Genomic DNA, 20,550 nt, shown 5'->3' with positions numbered 1-20,550 from the left:
ACTATAAATTGTGCCTATTTACACTCTTCTATTTCAATAAAATTCCGTTGTGGATTTCCTGACGGTGCTTCAAAAGCCACCCTTACTCACTGCTTAAAATGATCTTTAAATGTGCGCACGGTTATTTGCCCTCTCTTATAATTTTCTCCCTGGTATTGTTCATTTCGCTCTGTACTGCCTCTAGAAGAGCCGACGAGAAGCTATGATTATGCCTTCCATTCCATTGCGTCTTCCCGGCAGGCATGGACAGGGCCGGATCACGAAACCATGACCTGCTGCTCAAGTCGCTTGCCTGGAAGCGTGACCAGCGGATTCTGGCTGAAGCCTACCGCCGATCTATGGACCGCTCCGTGTCACCCTGCGAAGACTTCGACCGCTTCGTCTGCGCCAACTCCGCCCACGTGCTCCGAGAATTGCGCTCTAGGTACTATACACACGCGGCTGCTTAAAGGAGCCATGAAGACAAAATGCACGTTTGGTTCATTCAAAAGGTTGCCTCGTTAGAATCATGCTGGTACCACTTAAACTGCGTAACGTAAACTGCGCTCAAATAAGCTGTATAATTAGGGAAAAAAAGGGAAAGGCCATGCGAACCACTAGCTCATTTCCCGCAACAGAACCTATGGTGTCATACCAGCCAGCTCTGCAATTGGCGGAGGCCGGAAAAAGCAAACGCAAATTAGGCAGAGCTTATAAGCTTGCCGCACGACGCTTAAATTTAGGCCCCATTCTTTTTTTAAAGCAGTAAGAATGGTGGGACAAAAGAGTGGAAGTTACGAAAGGACACGTAAACATAGAAGTACCGATGCGTACTGCTATTGGTACTGCGCGCACTATGCTTGGTTTAGCCGCACAGGACGGCGGGGCTTTGGGGTTGTATCAGGCGGCACTGGCCGATTGACGCAAGCGATGGTGTCTTACGTGACCATATTTGCCGAGCGAGCACCATGCTTCGCGAGAAGATTTTTTTCCCCGTGGACAAACACAAGACAGATTTAAATACGGTCACAAACAAACCAAAGGCAGAAAACGGCTTGCCGCGGTGTGGTGGCGCCATCTAGGTTGACTAACAGAAAGCAAGTCTCCACTCCACACCAAGTATAGGTGGTATTCATTGAAATGTTTACCTGTCAATTTCTTCGTTTGTCAACACTGAAATGGCCACGGACATGGCCGAAGCGCCACGGACATGGCGCGGCTTGTGCCACTGCGGCCGCACACCGAAGAAAAATATAACATCGACGTGCGTCGTCTGCTGCGTTTCAACCCGATTGTCAACGGTGGTGTCAACAGAGTTGTTTTTAATGGCACTCACATTGGAGTCGAAGCATAACTTTGCGTTCGGCGGGTAGAGCTTGGAATGTCCAACCCATATCATGCGCTTAGCACGGACAAGTACCGCCATCCCGCGGAGCCCGACGTAACCAGTGACGGCGCACTCCCACGGTTGCTTGCATGCGCGCCTTGCTGTTGAATACAGGCTATAGCTGAAAGACCTGTTCTTATCATGTGATTGCAAACGTCGTTCAAACACACGTTTTGGCGCGAGAATCAAAATTTTAGCTTAAATTGATTAATTTCTCAGTGAATAAAGCATCTTTTGCTTCCGGACAAGGTCTGGGGGCAATATAGAACACGAAATCTTTAGAATAAAACAAACTTGTATTTTGTCTTCATGGCTCCTTTAAAGGGACACTGAAGTGAATTTGTCAAGCTCCCGTTTTTGCTTGGACTGCGTAGACTGGCTCAAATTAGCACACTTTTCATCGTTTATCCGGTTGACAAATCGATAATTATTTTACAAAGCGCGAAAGAAGAAAAACTACCATGCGCGGTTTGCGGCGGCCGCACCAACTAAGGCTGTGACGTTAGGAGGAGCGGGCACCGTGATTGGACGATGCCCAAGGTGAGCAACCAAACAAGTTTCGGTTTCGGTTTCGGTTCTGTAAAACACAACTGGTGGCGATTGGCATTCTCAATAACTCAGTAATCATCGTACCGCGCTTCTGCCATGTTGTCAGCTGTGAAAATGCATAAAGATAAGCCTCCCAGGACGGCTTGGAATCGTAGCATTCATTAGCCGAGGCCTACGCAGTGCATGGACGCCCTCCGCGTACCCGCAGACGCCCAAATGTCATGCGCTTTTCCCCCATATTTGGAGCTTGCCTCACTCATGCCTGTACCGTAAAAAGCGTGTTCGCACCAGGCCAAGGGTCTGTTCATTCTGGCCTGTGCCCACTGCCCGCAAGCAGTCGGTGCTTATGGCAACAGCACGCCAACGAGAACTCGCTAGCGCGCCAGTGCCAGCCTGCGCGCGTTCTGGAGGAGGCGGAGGAGGAGTGAAACTTTATTTTTGATCAGAATAGAAGAGAGTTAGGGCCTGTGGCGCTCCGCACAGGTGCATTCCCTATTCCGGGACCCCATTGGTCAAGGCCGCCACTCTCGCCCGTCGAACTAGAGCCCTTTGAGACTCCAGCCCCGAGCAATTGAGCAGGGCCGCCTCCCATGCCTCTCTGGTAGAGGAAGGGTTGGGGGATAACGCAGGGTTGCGCTGGCATGCCCACACCATGTGGAAGGTGTCGGACACCTCCCCACAGTGCAGACACCGCCCATCTGTTTTAGGATCGAAATGCTTTGTTACTGCAGGGCACATAAATGTGTTCGTCTGCAGGCGCCGCAGTATTCGCTCATCGGCCTTGCTCAGACCCTTAGCAGGGGCTGGGTAAAGCCGGCGGTTATCGCAGTAATGTTTTACGATTTGTCTAAACCGCAGAAGTGGCTTGCTAATATCCGAGCCGGGAGAGCATGGGTGAGGCGCCCGGTGGGTAAGCGCTCCGCGTGCGCGGCCTCGTTACCTCTCAGACCCTGATGCCCCGGAGACTGAACTAGTTCGTGGAGCCATGAACGTTGCGGCCCAAAAAAAAAAAGGTGAACTCAATGTAGAAAACATCGGCAGCAAACGAAAAAGTTAACTTACAAAAAAAAAAAAAAACCACGTACCCGCGGGGACTCGAACTCGTGACTTGCAAAACACTTGCGACAAAACACCTGGCGCCCCAGACCACTAGGCCACGAGACCGGCTCAGCCGAACTTGGTTATATAAGGTATATATTGTACAACACGTTTACACTTTTATTTAGTTTTGGCATTTCAAGCAGCTTAGGTGACTATTTGTTGTATTGCGCTCGTGCAGTAAACGTACCCCGAGTTTCCACAATAGCTCACGTCTAGCAACTGCATTTCGTAGACGGAAAAGCGTTCGCAGATGCGTAGTCGTGCTGCTGACCGCTGTGGTTGTTCGCCCAGCGCAAAAAAGTGCTTCCCGCACCCTAGTTTTACGCTGTGCGGTAAAAATATCAGTTGATTTTATTTCCTTAGTACCTATATTGACTTCGCTGACTCTTCTCCCGCCTTCAAGAGGCCTTATATTTTCCTACTGGCGTACCAGTCAGCGAAGCGTCGCATGTGCGCTTGTGCAGTGCTTGTGTGAAGCGACCTTGACTTGGAGCTAGATACAGTGTACAAACTAACCAAGTAAAGAAAGGCACATTCTTCCATTCACAAACGTGTCCTGGCTTCGTTTCAACTGAGCGAAGGAATTGCGACGACCCGTCGGCGGCCGGCGGACGAAACGCTGGGCCGACTGACTCTGTCTGAAGGCCGGGGAGTGCGCAGTGCAGTGCACAGCCAATTGCAAGCTCGGCACCTCCTGACGTCACACGAAAACGCCACAGAAAATGGGCGAGCGTAAAGAGAGGAGGACAGCATTTTCGAATTAATTTTTCTACTAAATAAAATCGCGTAAACGCGCCCAGAGTGGTCGAAACATGGCCTGGGGACTCCGGGCTACAATTTGCGCTAGTAATCCCGCAATGTTTACATATCACTTCAGTGTCCCTTTAAGGTCTTGTTTGTGTTGTCAGTCCCGTATTTCTTAACACTGCGTTGGGACGAATGCAGGGTCCTGCGTGCCGCCGCGGGGCGGCTGGCGCGCACTGCCATACCACGGGAAGCCCGCATGACGGCGCAGCAGAAGGCGGCCTCCCTGTACCAGCTTTGCGCGCACGTGGCCTCACTGGAAGAGGACGCAGCACCCCAGCTGTCCGGCCTGCTCGGGCAGCTCGGCCTCCGGTGGCCCAAGGAGCAGCCGCTGCCGGGATTCGCTGAGGAGGCGCCACCGCCCAGCCGACAGGAAGCCGCGGAGCTTCTCTTCGAACTGCTGGCACTCTCTCTCCGCTGGGCTCTACACACGCTCGTTCGCTGCCAAGTCGAACCGAACAATGTAAGCGCAGCCGCGAGCGCGCTTTCGTTATTTGAGCCCGTAGCATTTCTGAGTGTGTCCACTGAAGATTCATTCTGTTCATCGGTTGTACTTCCCGAATACGGCGTTCTTGGCGATTCCGAGCAAGCTCGCCATAATCCAGCACCGTTACGAAAGAAAGCGCAGATGTCTTATCACCAGACGATTTTGGCGGCTTCGTTCTGTTAGGGGCGAAGCACCTTTGGACCTCGCTTTCTCCGGGGCTTTGCGTACGTATACACAGTGTTGCGCATGCGCGAGGAACATTGGATTGGATTGGATGAAATTGAATTGTATCGGATTGTATTGTATTGGAATTGTATATACTGTACACACGCGTTGTCACTGATTTACGTGCGCGAGTGGGCAATGCCACAGGTGATTTACGGTAAGAACGATCCCCAGTGCTTCGCCCACTCGTCTAGATTCACTTCGTGGAGATGCATGAATTTTTTTTACCAGTGATGTCGGCACCGAAAATGAAAGACGCGCTCAAAGCAACTCATTCACGAGGAACCGGTCGTGCAAAAAATGGTTCCGGAATAAATGGTGCAGGAACAAATATGGCCCGGGAACAAATGGTCCCAGAGCGAATGGATCCAACTTCGAGGTAGAAAAAAAAATGGTCCCACCACTGCTGCACCTATGTATGAGCACCTGTATGAGGGAAGGAGGGGGTGTTAGTGTATTTATATTTGTATGTCTGTATTTGAGGTGTGTACTGAGTCAAACGCTTTCTCGCAGTCTATAAATACCACATAAAGGGAGTTAGTGTATTCTGCACATTTTTCTATCACTTGATTGACTACATGGATGTGATCCATGGTTGAGGAGCCTTTCCTAAACTTAGCCTGCTCTCTGGGTTGTGGGAATCCAGCCTGTCACCTATGCGGCTAACTTTAACTTTGTTAAACAGCTTGTAAACAACTGAGAGTAGGCTGATGGGTCTGCAATTCTTAAGGTCCTTGGTATCTCCTTTTGTATGAATCAGAATAATGTTGAAGTTTTTCGGGGCTATGGGCACTTTTTGAGTCCTTAAGCATTCCGATAATAGTGGATCAAGCTTTTCCTGTACAATATCTCCTCCCTCCTTCGAAAGATTCACGGTTATGCCATCGTCACCTGCAGGTTTTTTCCTTTTCGTGCCCCTAAGAGCCTTAAGGACGGCGCTAGTTGAGCTTGTACGCTCAGTAGTTTCCCCTGGTGTAACGTCGCTGGCATACAACCTGGCGTAGAATTGTTCTGCTACCTTTATTATCTCGTCACATCTCTGAGTGCACACATCCTGTCTTTGCTGATGGCTAGCTTTCTCTTAGTTGCTTTCAAGCTTCCTCCTATTTGCAGCTTTTCCTCGATCACTGCCATGTTATATGCACCAATGTCGTTTTTTTTTGTTCTGTTGATCAATTTAGACAGCTCTGCTAGCTCAACTTGATCCACCGCACTTGACACTTTCATGTTCTTACGTTTCGCAATTAGTCGCTTCGTTTTCTGACTTAGTTTTCCAGTTTGATCCGTACATGCTGCTTCTCCCACAGCTGCTGCTGATTCTGTGATTACTATGTTAGGTTGTAATTCAGCCTGTCTACAGTATCCTCGTTCTCCTTGTTTAGAAGTGCAAATTAGTTTTGAAGAGTTAATTTAGGGTCCCCCGCCATGGCTCTGACTGACGCCATGCTTGGTTTGTTCACGAGTTTCCTTGTTTATCTTTTGAGATGCAAACTTGCCTTGCATCTAACTATGCTATGATTGCTGCTCCGAATCTTACTTAGCACCTCTACGTCCTGCACAAAACCTGGGTTGTCAATCAAAAATGAAGCGAATTTCATTTTTTGTTGTGCCATCGGGACTTTAGACGTCAATTTTTTCTATTATTTCTTTTGTAGAAGAATGTGTTCATCACCCTCATGTTATTCCTTTCCGCAAATCCCACCAGTGTGTCTCCCTCGACTGTTGCGATCGTCTATTCCAAAGTTTCCCACTGATCTTTCTCCCATTTGCTTTTTATCGGCTTATGCGTCGAAGTGACAGAGATTAACTGAAATGGAAATTAATGAAATGTGGGCCGAATAGTGACACAGCATGCTACTTAATTTGGTCTTGTGTATGTGCAATCAATAGGGATGTTGTATAGATCAGACAACTTCCATGTGAAAAACATTTAAACACTGCAATATTCTCATTAGTTGCAGCACTGCTTAAAATCAAGACGACTCGCTACACTGTTTCGACAGAGCTTGCTTTGGTGTGAGAGTTGCGTAAATAACATTAATTTATTCGGGCAGTGCTGATAAAACAAGCAAGCGTCCACTAATCACACTGTAACAGAATTGTTCCGGAAATTTAAGCGCAATATTGTGGGCATTAGTAGCCTTGTTCAGGCGGCATCTCTTGCCATGCGCTGCAACATGGCGTAATTTTTATGCGGCCTATGACAATAGATACACCAAATAAATTTTTATTGAAATGAAGAGGTGGAGTGGTGTGTTTAGCCCAGATTTTGGTTATTTTTTCGGCCGACGGCTCGCTCAACCACGCAAAGAGACGCAAACGCTAACACGCTGCTCGAATCATTTCGAAAGGTTACGCGCAAGGCAAAATTAGGACTGCCGTCAAATATCTTTGTCGGCAATGCCAACTTAGATATCGTTTTCTGCCATGTAAACCCCATAATACACGAAAACACTTCAGCGTCCTTGCCAGCTCAGTGCCCTTTCTTCGCACGCCAATATGGCCGTCGACCGGTTTTCCCGGATTCACTTCACGGCGTTGCCGGCTATGGGAGACCTCCACTCCAGAATTTTATACAGCCTCCTTGATACAAACACCCATTCTTTCGTCGCACGTGTATATATGTCCTCCAATGCTTCCTTTGATCGTCTTATTTTGTTATTCGGAGTGCCACGCAAACCATTCGCGGACATTTTAACCAAAATCTGCGTGCACTTAGCAGCCCTCGCCCAGTGTTTAAAGTGAACACAATGAAGGGCTCCTAGAATTTTCATCATGAATGCAGTTTTAACACCGAAGCTGTTTTGCAAGGCGTTAGAGTTTGGCCCGCAGTTAAAAATACAAAGAAAATGCCGAGCGCACGTGAGCGCGTGCCTCGCGGTGACCGCCCAGCGTCCCCTGCGCATGTTTGTCAAGCCAAGCATACCCACTTAGGGAGATTGGCCAAGATTGCGGCGACTGCCCGGCAGTCAAAAAAAAAAAAACACTGTAGTTGATTCCCCTGTCATAGGAATCGGTAAAACACGAAAGTGAAACGTGCAGCGAAATCTGCAGCTGAGCATGATTTGCGGGTCGGCGGCTTTCTGGTGGGTGCGCTTGGCGAGTGACGTCCTGCTGGCGGGTCGTATAGGCAAAGATGTACTAGCGTCATTTCCGTGACGGATATGACAAGAGTCAAATGTTCGTGAATCCCGGCATAAAACACTTTCATGCCAAAATATAAAACCTGAAAACGAACCCTAAGTATAACGCGCTCTTTAGTACTAAAGGTTGACGTCACTTCCGTCATGGATATGAGATAAGTGAAATCTTCGTAAATCCCGGAATAAGACACTTTCGTGTTAAAAATTAAAGAAAATGTCGAGCGCTCGTGTGTACGTGCTTCGCGGCGACCACCCAGAGTCCCCGGCGCACGTTTGTCGAGCCGAGCATACCCACTTAGGTAGATTGGCGAAGATCGGCTAAAAAAGAGAGACTCCAGCGTTCGCAGTAATCGTGGCAAACACTTTCTGGGAACGAGAAAGACATGTCATAGCGCACGCCCCTCCGATGCGAAGTCCAGTGATTATCACTTCCACACACACACACACACACACACACACGCACACACACACACGCACACACGCACGCACGCACACACACACACACACACACACACGCACGCACGGACGCGCGCGCACACACACGCACGCACGCACGGACGCACGCACACAGACACACACACAGACACACACACACACACACGCACGCACGCACACGCACACGCACGCACGCACACGCGCACTTACACGCACACGTACTTACACACACACGCGCACACACGCGCACGCACGCACGCATGCACGCGCGCGCGCGCACGCACACAAAACAATTAAGCGCACACTTATAGCAACAATGATGGAGTAAAGGTAGTTGCCGCAGCGAAGAAGAAGCAAATCGGCTGCAATCGTGGACTTAACCGTCGTGAGGGTGATGAAGGTTGCGTACAGCTTCGCTACCTTCAAATCTTACGCGCTAGTGCGAGCTTCCTTTTTTGTGTAGCGAAGAAACACAACTGCGGTTCAAATAAAATTAAAATACAAAATATTATAAAAACTAGCCAAATAAAAGTGCATCTTCAAACATCTAAAACAAACGAAAAATAAAATACGATGCCCGGGAAAGAATGGCAGAAACGCAAATAAAAAATAAAGAAAAGTGTGCAAATCGTGTAACGCCCTGCATTCGTACAAAAAAGCATGATAGGGGGAAATAACGCATTTAATCGTTATAATAGCGTGAATGGAGATTCCTGGTTGTAGGATTGGAAACACCAGAAAATACAAACAATAGAAAAACTAAATAAATCACAACAGTACACTCGCTAGATCAAAAATATGAATCTTGTACACCTCTCCAGAAAAGGTACACGTAAATCAAAAGGCCGGGAAAGAACGAAAGAACGACGAATAAAAAATAGCGAAAACGGACAATCCATGCACTACGACTTGCATCTGTGGAAAAATAATTAGTATGCGAAGTTAAGGCACTTAATCACTGTAATTATGTAAATGCATGTCATCGGTGACGAGAAACAGAGGAAACACTTAAAACAATAAAAAACCCAGCGTAATTGGTACACATACCCAAGTATGGATTACATAACTCGCAATAAAAACAGGCGGTGTAAGAAAGCTAAGCACTAATAGAGAATTTTCTGAATTTCTGTAGATTTCCTGTAGGCCTGTCTTGTTGTGCCATTACTCACAACAGGGATCGAAAGCCACTGTCTCTCATGAAGAACGAATCGTGTTTTTTTTTTTGTTCTCATAGTAACACTGCGAGAAGGAACATCATAAAAAGCGTAATATAATCATGAACAACAGGGCTATAACCAGTATTTTTTCTCGGGGGAGGACGGTGTTATTGTTAGTTGCGTAATTTCGCGCGTATAACCCGCACCAAAATGCGAAAATTTCAGTGAAGTAGTGGTGCGGATTATATGCGAGGTATTTCCTTTGGTGCAGCTTCACCGCAACGCGCATTGGGTCGTAATGCCCTACGACAGTAATAGCGACTAAGACACTGCTATTCCATTGGCAGCGCTCACTTTGCACACACAGCTCAACAACATACAAACCTGAAAAAATGTATGCTGCAAGTCATCTAGTTACGTAGTCAGCTAGGTAAGTTCTTTTGTACGAACAAATATATAATATTGCTTGAGTAGCAGCTTTGCTCCATCCTTTTATGTATAAAATATGCGGGAAATAAGCGGTGATGTATTTTTTTTATTCGTCGGCGGAAAGTCGGGGTGCGGATACTATGCAGGGGCGGGTTATACGCGCGAAAATACGATATAGGAAGGAAGAAGTTTTGCCAAAAGGAATATACTAGCAATCGCATACACGCTGCCTGAAAAAAAAGGGGGGTGGAAGGTCAAACCCTCCCCCCCCCCCCCCCCCACACACACACACACACACAGCCACCCCTGGCTATGTTCCTGGTGAACAGAGTTTTTAACCTTTATTCACTTTGTAAATAATTTGTAGCCGCTTAGAACTATGCTTGATTAAGTAACTAAAATGAGCGGATCGTTTACTGACAGTTTTTGTGAGAGCAGGCGATACTGCACTCTTACACGATGCAGAAAATTTAAACAGAGAGTATACGTGGGGTTTTAAGGAATCATTTCGCCCAACGAGGTGCCGGGGCAATTTGTTCCGGGGCCATTTGTTCCGGAACCGTTTGTTCTGGGGACATCAGTTCGGGGACTATGAGTTCCGGAACCATTTGTTCCTACTCTTAAATTAGGACAATTTGTACCGACTCCATGGGACCAGAACTTCCGGAACAGTTTGTTCTTACACCCAGTAGGTACACAGTGGTAGAGAGAAAACGGTCAATTCAGAGCTTTCTTCCAACTCTCCTGCATCGCAATGTACGACAGCAACATCAAATTTTGCAGGGTAGATAATTGTGAGTGGCAATAACCACATTTTGTTCGCATTTATTGTCTCTATTTTCTTTCGAAATCCTCTTAGTTGTGTATTAGTAAGATTATACAGGATTTGAATTGCGCACCTTACGACCGTCGACCTGGTGTTATGTTGAAGTCCAAACTGACGTCACATAGGCGATGTGGTGCCTAGTGAAAAGAAAAAAATTCTGCAGAAATTCAGAGAATTGTCTACTAATGCGTAGCATTCTTATGCCTCCTGTCTTGAGTGTGAGTTTTCTCCATCCATTTTTTTTTGTTTTTTCTGAATCCTGTCCGGCCAATTATCTCCAATTACGCTATTATGACGATTGCAGGTGAAACTTTTGCGAAATCTTGATCATTGTGGAAATGCAGGGCGTTACACTTTTCGCTATTTTCCGTATTTTTTATATTTCTCTTATTTTTTTTAGTTTTTCAAAATTTCGTTCAACCAATTATGTCCATTTACGCTATTACATCGATTACATTTGAAACTTTCGCGAAATCTTCATTATTGCGGTAATGCAGGGCGTTACACGGTTCGCCATTTTCCGTAATTATTTTATATATATTTTTTTCTATTTGTTTAGTTTTTCAAAATTTCGCTCGACCAATTATGTCCATTTGCGCTATTATAACGACTACAGGTGGAATTTTCGCCAAATACGCATTATTGTGGAAATGGCATGCGGTATACGATTTGGCATTCTCCGTATTTCTTAAATATTTTCATTTTTTATTTTTCAAAATTTTGTTTGGCCAATTATCTCCACTTATTTTATTAAAACGATCACACTTAGCACTTTCGCGAAATCTGCATTATTGTGGAAATGCAGGGCGTTACACGGTTAGCCATTTTCCGTAATTATTTTATATATTTTTTTATTCTTTTAGTTTTTCAAAATATCGTTCGGCAAATTATCTCCCTTTACGTTATATTAGCGAGTACAGGTGGAACTTGCGCGAAATCTGTATTATTGTGGAAATGCAGCCTCACTACATGGTTCGCCATTTTCCGTAATTATTTTATATATTTTTTTATTCTTTTAGTTTTTCAAAATATATTTCGGCAAATTATCTCCCTTTACGTTATATTAGCGAGTACAGGTGGAACTTACGCGAAATGTGCATTATTGTGGAAATGCAGGGCGCTACACGGTTCGCCATTTTCCGTAATTATTTTAAATTTTCCTTATTTTTTTAGTTTTTCATAATATCGTTCGACCAATTATCTTCAGTTACGTTATATTAACGAGTACAGGTAGAACTTCCGTGAAATATGCATTTTTGTGGAAATACATGGCGTTACACGTTTTTCCATTTTCCATATATGTTATTTTTTTATTTTTTAGTTTGTCAAAATTTTGTGCGAACAGTTATCTCCATTTGCACCATTATAGCGATTCCAGGTAGAACTTCAGCGAAATCTGGAAATATAGGGCGTTACACGTTTCGCCATTTTTCGTGTTTTTTATATTTTTGTTATTTTTTTTAGTTTATCAAAATTTCGTGCTAACAGTTATCTCCATTTACGCCATTATAGCGACTACAGGTGGAACTTCCCCGATATCTGCATTTTTGCGGAAATGAAGGGCATTACACGGTCTTGGATGCGGCACTACTCGGCAAAGAATGCCACGAATTAAAATTTATGGTGTTGGTTAGTTCCAACTCGAGCACACGCGCGGTAGCATAGCTGGGGCTGCGTATGTGGCTTCGGTTATGCTAGTCACTCCCACCATTTTTTCATGCAGCCCCTTGCCACGCCATGTGTGATTTTGGTCATCTGCGCGTAAGGAATAAGATTAATTCAGCGGCGCTTCACACCGAATAAATCGTACCTTTTCGGATCTGTCTCTCAGTTGTTCGCACGAAGCTACAGCTCATTACTGGAGCACACATCGCAGGGCTCGGCGGTGTTGGCCGTGCGTGCGAGCGAGGAGCTGTCCAAGTGGCTGCAGGACCGGGACGAGCTGCTGCGCTTGCAGGCGTACGACCGGGAGCTCTCTGCCGTGGTTGGGGCCTTCTCCTGGCCACAGACAGCCGACATCGTCCGCACTGTCGCCACTGCAGACAGCGTGCTGGGGGCGGTTGTCTCAAATGCCAGGTAAATGACCACTCCGAGGTAGCTGCGACGGTGGATCGCCTCCAAAACACGGCCACCCTGTTTCGTGGGCTTTGTCAACTTCGTTTCAGTAAAAAGCTTGTGATTAGCTGCAGTGGAGGAGAAAAATCAACGACGGCCAATTGATGCGAGAGCGAAAAAAAGCATGACGACAACGTCCAAGAGAAATTCACTTCTGGCTGACAAAAAAAAAAAAAAAAAAAAGGACCCGCTAAGAAATGCGAGGTTTGGTGTACCTTCGACAACCCCAACCCAGCAACAATGGAATCTACCAATAAGGTCATATAAGGTTCGAGGTACAAAGTTCGGAGCTGTTGCTAAAAGCACAACAAAATAGCTTTACGATCAACCAGCAAGGTCGTGTACAAGTTAGAAAATTACGGCCGCCAAGTTTATAGCACTAGCCAAAAACCACAGCCAAACAAGTGTGGTCAGCCAGCATGCGGCCAGCCAATTCGTGCGGCTGCATTTGAGGCAGTGTCCTAGCCAAACTGCAATCGAGCTTAAAGCATAAATCCAATTGCCTACATGGTTCCTCGTCGTCAAGGCAGCGATGGTTCAAGGATTAAACGACTTTACATCAGAAATTAGTTTAGACTGTATATTCATCAACATAGAGATGGCGAACTGTAGTACAACAGGTTCCGTGCATAAGTGACGCGCTTGCGTCGGGCACCTCCGTGCTCTCAGCTTGTTGAGTCCGTTCTCTCCCTACAGCCTGTGGTCCGGTGCGCGCATGGATTTCGACACGTGGCGCGAGGCGGCATCCAAGGCGGCTGGGCAAGCGGTGACCCCGTACGTGCAGCCGTCCAAGCTGCTGCCCGTGGTCGAGTACTTGGTGCTCAACATGACGGGAGTTTCCTCGGTGGTTGCTGCCTGGCTGCTGATCCGCGCATTCGTCCCGTCCAACAAGGTGAGCGCTCGACACATACAGCAGCTACTCGCTAAGCGAAGGTCCCCAGCGCTATTGAGCCGATGGGGTCGAGCATCGGAAGCGTTTTAAGGCGTCCTTCGCGTACTCCATTCAGATTTTGGCCTGTCGGTATAGCTAGAACCCTTGATTTGATTGATTGTAGGGTTTAACGCGCCGACGCAACGCAGGTGATGAGGCGCGCCGTAGTGGAGGGCTCCGGATTAATTGAGAACCCTTTCCCAATTTGGCCTTCAAATTGAGGAGGGCAACGCATGCAATGTTTCTTCTGCAAACTTGTCACAGAAAGACGCCTGGTAAACTTGCGACGCAACCGAGCCTGTCTGCCTTAAAGGAGTACTGACACGAAATTTCTCGCTTTCAGTTTTTATGCTGTAAAGAATACCTATTGGCCCAGTAATTACGAAAATCGAACCGAAAGCCGTCAGCCGCCAACACAGAATTAATTATAGGACGTTTATTGCAACCAATTTCAAATTTGGTCGCCGCGCGGGAAAATGGCCGTTCGAAGGCCAGCCTGCAAGCGGGCCAGCCTTACGTCACGGTCTCACCCGTGACGTCAGGGACGTTTTTCTTTCCTCCATGCGTTCGCCGCATCGTCTGCTACGATTGCACATGGTCCGCACTCACCCGCGCAGTCGACATGTCGTCTGAATCGTCAGACTCGGATGAGTCGCTGCCACCCGACAGACAGAACAACTTTATTTGGCCAGGCGATTAGGCCGGCGATGTCTTCGCCGTCGTCCGTTTTTTAATATCACTGCGGCTCGAACCGGCGCACACCGTGATAGCAAAAGCTTGTCGCCACTCTTCTAATCAATCTGATCGCGAAAAAGAAGTTCCACATGCGAGAAAGTAGATGCTAGTGAGTTGAAAAATTGTGCTAGGGGTTGTTATCAGCGCTGAATTTAGAAGTTTAATTTAAAAGTTGAATTTAAAAGTTTAAAATTTAATTTAACTCAGCCCTTGATTATGAATCTAAGAGCTATGGCTGTACGCAGTATACTACCTTTCCTCATGCCGTGAGATTCTGAATAGCGACTGCCAAAACTGCGCAGGTCAATTTGTTTGACTGCTTCTTAAGCACTTTTTTTGTAGCCCTTTATTCTAATGGAGATATTCACTCTGTGGAACTAAGTTAGTACATAAAACAACCTTGCGAGCCCTCTGTCCTCGCGGTCATATCGTCAGGCTGCCTATTTATCAACAATGTAGCACTGACATGATTACCTAGCTTTAGATATCTTCTGCAACGTTTGGAACGTGTGTTTTGTTTTGTTCCCGAGCGAGGGATATTTTCTTCATGTGTCTTCAACTTAAATGGGATAAAATTGCGCAAAACAGCACACCATCATGGTTCAGACATGCAGACTTGTCCCGCGTGTCGCGCCGTTTCATTAAATAATGTAACAACTTGCCCAACTACAAACCCTGATGCAGACTTCCACCTTGGAAGTAAAGGACAAACCCAATTAAGTTATTTCAGGGCGCGTCTGATGACGATGGCATATTATCCTTTCTGCACTTGCCTAATCACGAGCCCTTTTTTTCACTGGCCAAGCAGTAGATAGACAGCCGAACTTCTTGACTACGGCAGTGGCTGCGATTGTATTTTCTATCGGCTGTGGCCTGGCCTCGCGAAAAGGCGGTGCTTCGTTCCCAAGTCTCTTGCCATCTATACTGCTTGCTTCCCGATTACGTCCCCGTTACAGACATGCACCTCAAGCTTCTTTCGAGACTGCAAATACCTGGGTTCACATGGGCAAAACGGTGAAGCCAGGTGGAGTCCCGCGGATGTTAGCTGTCGGGTGCGCACAGTGGGAGCGTTGGGGAGCAGTGAGAGCCCACACGGTGTCCTCGCAGGAGACGCGAAGCGAACGGTGCATTCAGCTGGTCGAGCGAGAACTGCCCCTCGCTGTCGCCTCGGCCTACGCCCTGGTCTCGGACTCCGCGGCCAACGCGTCCACGGTTGACGCCGCAGACGAACTCGTACACAACGTGGCAGCCGGGATGGCCGGGCTTCTGGAGGCGTCGGGCCAATTTCGGAGAGCCGGCCTCTTACGAAGGGTCCAGGCCAGATTCATCCTCCCCGAGAGCGACGTGAGTGTTTGAAGCGTAGAATAAGTGACACGGTGGGGATGGAACGACTCAAGACGGGCCTGCAGGTGGCTACGGACCTGCTGTACGTGTCTGTGCCGGCGGCTGACCCTGCACACGGCTTTTTCGGCTCTTTGGCAAGAGCGACGAACGCAATGGCCGACAGTCGTCTCGCGGCGCTCGGCTCGAAGCTGGAAGAGAGCTGGTCCACTATGCTGCTGTTCGCACGGCCTCTCGTTCCGCGACTGCGCCACGTGGGTGGCACGCTCCTCGTGCCCATGGCGGCCTTGGAGCCCCCCATCTTCCGCCAGACGCTCACCGGATCGGTCAACTACGGTGCATTCGGCCGAATAGTGGCCCAGGTATGGCGTCACGAAATCCTTCCCGGGTGTTCTGAGTGAGTGCGATCCAGGTGCCCAAACTTTGAGTTTCAGGAGCCGGAATTGGCGCAAAGGGATACAAGCCCTCATCTTTGTTCTTTTAAATGCGGATAATTTCTTAGGCTCGCGATGTCACTCGTCGATGTTGTCGGCGCCGTCCACACGCTCACTGCGCATGCGCGTCGCGTCGAGGCCCAGGTGCGCGTCTCTCCCCCGTACCCTCCTCGCTCTCAACAACAGGTGCGGCGGTGCGGGAGGAGCGTGTGTACCCCGTGCGCTCCGTCGCTGCGGCGGTGCGCGGGGAGCGCGTCTGTGCGCGCATGCGTCGTAGCTACCCGTGCGCTGCGTCGCGCTCAACAGTAACGGCGGCAGGGCGTGTACACGTGATAACGGCGTGGTGGGTGCGTGGAAAGTTCGCGCGCTTGTGTACGGAAGTGTGCGCATGCGCGTCTCTCCCCCGTACTCCTCTCCCTCGAACGCGGGCGGTGTGTATATAAGCGGCGGAGCGTGCGTTCGGAATTCAGTCAAGGGCGTCTTTGCTTGGCTTTCGCTTGACTTGACGCTTTGCTTGACGGCACCAAGCAATAAAGACAGACTTTAACATTACACTCCTTGCCTTCGGTTCTGCTTCATTCAATAACTAAGAATAATAAAGACGAAATAACAATTAAGCATTCCCAAACCACACCCAATTACGCAACATTCACGCGATACCCCCACCACTCTGCGACGCATTTACTCGAGTTCCCCCGTGGGAAGATGCGGGCGGTTTTTTTTGCTCCTCTATCGCAATGGTAACGGGTAGCAGAACGGAGGAGAGAAACTCCTTCAGGGGATTGTAGGGTGTTGAGCGGGAAAGGTGTCTCGTCAGCAGCGGTGATCCCAACAGGGTGCGGACGAGGTGTATGCCTCTCCCTTCTCCCCCATATTATTTTACGCACAAAATCATCGGGCTTTTTTCTGCGAAGATGTGTATGTCTCCCCCCAGTTTTCATTCCGGTGAAGCCGTTTTACTCGGCGCCACTTGCACTTCACTCGGCGCCGCTCCGCCGCTCCTCCGAGGCCACTCCCAACCCCTCTTTCGCAACTGTTATTGCCCTCGCCACCACCGACGCTTTTTAAAGACGATAGTATTTTTTGGGTTACTTAAACAAAGAAATTTTGGTCTGCCGAAAAGAAAATTTAGTAGTAAGCGATACAAAGACCCGCTCTGCTAAATACTACACGGGTCGCCTAAAATATGTATAGTTCCAAAGATAATCGAAAACATACTAAAATGTCTCTAAGCAGGAAACCATGCACACTACATGTATCACTTCACAATTCTATCACAACACTCACTACAGTTCTCCGCCATCCACTAGTACACACACTACTATAACCACTATTACACCGCGAGATCACTGTAGATCACAACCGCGACAGTTCATGGCTAAGCTTCACCCTCAATACAACAATCAATAGGGTAGAGTAGACACTTCTATTTGCTTGTTTACCACACGGGTAAACCGAGTGGACCACCGCTGAAGGACTGCTCTTCCCCCAGCGCGGCGAGCTCAGCCTCCAGATGATCGAATAGACGAGAGCGCATTTTTCGTAGCATGGGAAACACGAACTTTTGTGGCCGCGCTCTGAGCGCCGCAAGGCCGCGCCTTTTCCGGATGAACAGGACACCAACGCACAGAAAAAACAGAACAAACGCGTCGCGCGACTTAGTGCGTGCGCCGAGTTTCTGTCCAAACATCCGTGCTAACAGATCGCATGCTGCAGGGTTTCTCGCAGCCTCCACTGTGGGAACCTGTCCGAGGGTTCCACACCCCATGCTGTGATGCGGTCCGCAGTGGGCAGGACCCCCCAGTAACAAAAAAAAAAAAACTATAAAAACCGACCTTGGCCTACTGCAATTGGAAAATAATCCTCTTGGTGACCTCCTCTCCCAAACTGCGAGGGAAACCGTGTTTGTTTATTTTTTGAAGACGATAGTCTTTCTTGGGTTAGTAAAACGCAGAAATTGTGGTCTGTCTGTCTGTCTGCATGTGACTCGATTCAGCCACCCCGCCAAAGGAAAATAAAATCTGCGCAATAGCCTTATATACTTACAGCCAAATCTAAACGCCTAAGTCCGGTGTCAATGTTCATACTTGTCAACATTGTTGGACATGACCAACACATTACGCATATATAGGGCAGCAAATCAATACATAAGTGATGTTTGCAGTGTTCGTTTATTAAAATTCATGGATACTTGGTTTTTGCGATAGCAAATACTACATCAACGGCAGAAAACGTCGCCTGCTGTTGGCCGCGCTACCTCCTGGCGACATTTAAGAAATCGAACGGCTCTAGCAACGAAAGGTTCCACTAGATAGATTCCACTTTCCGCTTGGAACGCTCGTGGAGTAGGACAACGTGGTTCTATAAACGTTGTAGTAGGGTGCCTCCGCCGTGTCTCCGCCGTACGGCAGCGCGGGCATCGAGGCACCCGGCCTCGATGTCTGCGCATCGAGGCCGGGTTTGCTCAAGTCAATTTAAATTGACTTGAGCAAACCTCTAGCGTGTTTACCTTAGGGGAGAGCGATGGGAGAGGAACAGCATTAGTGGTGAGCGGGAAAGCGAAGGGAGGCATTTACTACACAAACATTAAGATGCCTAGGCGTGGTGTGGAAACATAGAGCTCCATGTTTGTTTGCTGGAATAAAACTCAGGTCCTTCCAAGTTTCATTCAGTGAATAGGCTGCTAGGTTGCAAATAACAAACACGTTTTGTTCCGTGCACTCCGTGGACTGCTTTCAGCTTCGCAGGTCATCCTTCTTCACACAGTGGAAGGGCACTAATTTTTAAAAAATTTTATGTGCACCACGAGGTGAAATACTGGCGTTATGAGCATATGAGCAGACGATGACCATCTGAAGAGGGTAGGGGTGAGGAGAGGGTGGCGGAGACATCCGGGGAAGTTTCAGCAGTTAACATTTCGCGTATCGCTTCCACGGAAGCTCGGCCAGAAACGACTGGTGGCGGGGAAGCCCCCCCCCCCCCCCCCCCCCCGTTAACGCGTGCGTGACGTTCTCCGCTCGTGTAGCCCAGGGCGTCTAAACAGCGTGCAGTTGGCCAGCAGGTGCGTCTTCGCTGAGAAAACCACGGATGTAAACGTGGCGGTCGAGGTGGACCGCATGGTTACGACCCTTCTGCGCGATATTTCCAGCCACGCGGAAAGTTACGTCCACCCTAAAAACTTGCACGTGATGATGCCAGTGTACAAGCACAAATGTAAAACTTCGCGTTACGTCAGCTTTACACCACCTATGTGTGGGACCTGCCAATTTCTTAATTTATTCTGCAGGCTTTAATCGAGATGTTCGTGGGACGTCCCAACACCACAAAGGCGTGCGGTGAAGCAGTCGGAAACTGGACCGACACACTGCTCCGCGACGCAGCTGTAGAGAGGCCCGTGCAACGCGCATTTCAGGTGAGTCTGACGCTGATGTGGCGATATGTGTGCAGTGGACGCAGCTGGGCACTGGGGTGTGCACAGTAGAGCTATAGGCTAAATAACAATGAATCGTAGCTCGCGCTTTGAACGCACCGTGAATCTGCAGCGGTTTTTCGCGTAAGTGTTTGCTTGTAACGCGGACTGTACTGCAGCAGTTTCAGAGCAATGCCTAGTTAACGAGTGCCGAACAAAGCAGGAAGAAAACATGCCTCTATTTCAAGAAATGAGAATATGTCCTATTTATCCCCCAGTACCGGTAAAACGCTTGTGAAAAAGGCTTAACTAAAGTCATCGCCCCTAATAGTTCTCAGTATTTTTAATGATATGAAACGAGGCTCAAATAAAAAAGGGGCAAGCGTAAAAAAAACTCGCGAATGTCTCGCTAAGATACCTTTGAGATATTCTAGCGATCTTTTAGAGAGTTTTTCAGTCCTGCAAGGCCTGAAACCAGCCATGAAGGATTGTTAGTCCCCTTCGATAAGACATTCAAAGTCTGCAAGACGGTATTTGCTAGATTACTAGCACATTTAGACTCTATAAACTGTCCCTTCACAACACCCGTGCCAGTGCAAGTGATGTACCGGGCCAATGCCTCCAGTTTTAGATGCGAAGCATCTCTTGCTCGGGGGGATATCCCGCGTCCGTGCCCCGTCCGCACCGCCTCTGATGATGATTGTGGCAGGATGCCCCTAGGGATTGGCTAACCAAAGAATTCATCACGAGATAGCTTCGCGTTCAACCACCATCGTCATCTTCCCGTAGGGGAACCCGCTGAAGAAGATGAAGGAGAAGAAGAATATATGCGAAGCATCTCTTGCTCGGGGGGATGTCCCGCGTCCATGCCCTGTCCGCAGCGCCTCTGATGATGATTGTGGCAGGATGCCCCTAGGGATTGGCCAACAAAAGAATCCATCACGAGATAGCTTCGCGTTCAACCACCGTCGTCATCTTCCCGTAGGGGAACCGCTGAAGAAGAAGGAAAAGAAGACAAAGCTGCGAAGACGAGAACGTGTACGTTGCTCTCAGCCGGTGCACC

General features: G+C 48.2%; 1 protein-coding gene across 1 annotated transcript; it reads left to right on the top strand.

Moving 5' to 3' along the window:
* Positions 1–244: 244 nt before the first annotated feature.
* Positions 245–19,490, top strand: LOC144167761 (uncharacterized; the record flags this gene model as incomplete). The annotated part of the gene is given in 7 exon segments (XM_077696943.1): positions 245–424; positions 3,962–4,283; positions 12,399–12,598; positions 13,334–13,529; positions 15,411–15,647; positions 15,713–16,006; positions 19,365–19,490. Coding segments are annotated over 7 exon segments (1,461 nt in total), but the record flags the coding sequence as incomplete, so codon positions are not given.
* Between the last annotated feature and the right edge of the window lie 1,060 nt (positions 19,491–20,550).

Source organism: Haemaphysalis longicornis, unplaced genomic scaffold (assembly GCF_048455015.1).
Source record: "Haemaphysalis longicornis isolate Haplotype H1 unplaced genomic scaffold, Haemaphysalis longicornis Haplotype H1 scaffold_2, whole genome shotgun sequence".
Classification (NCBI taxonomy): domain Eukaryota; kingdom Metazoa; phylum Arthropoda; class Arachnida; order Ixodida; family Ixodidae; genus Haemaphysalis; species Haemaphysalis longicornis.
This window is presented reverse-complemented; position numbering and strand designations above follow the sequence as displayed.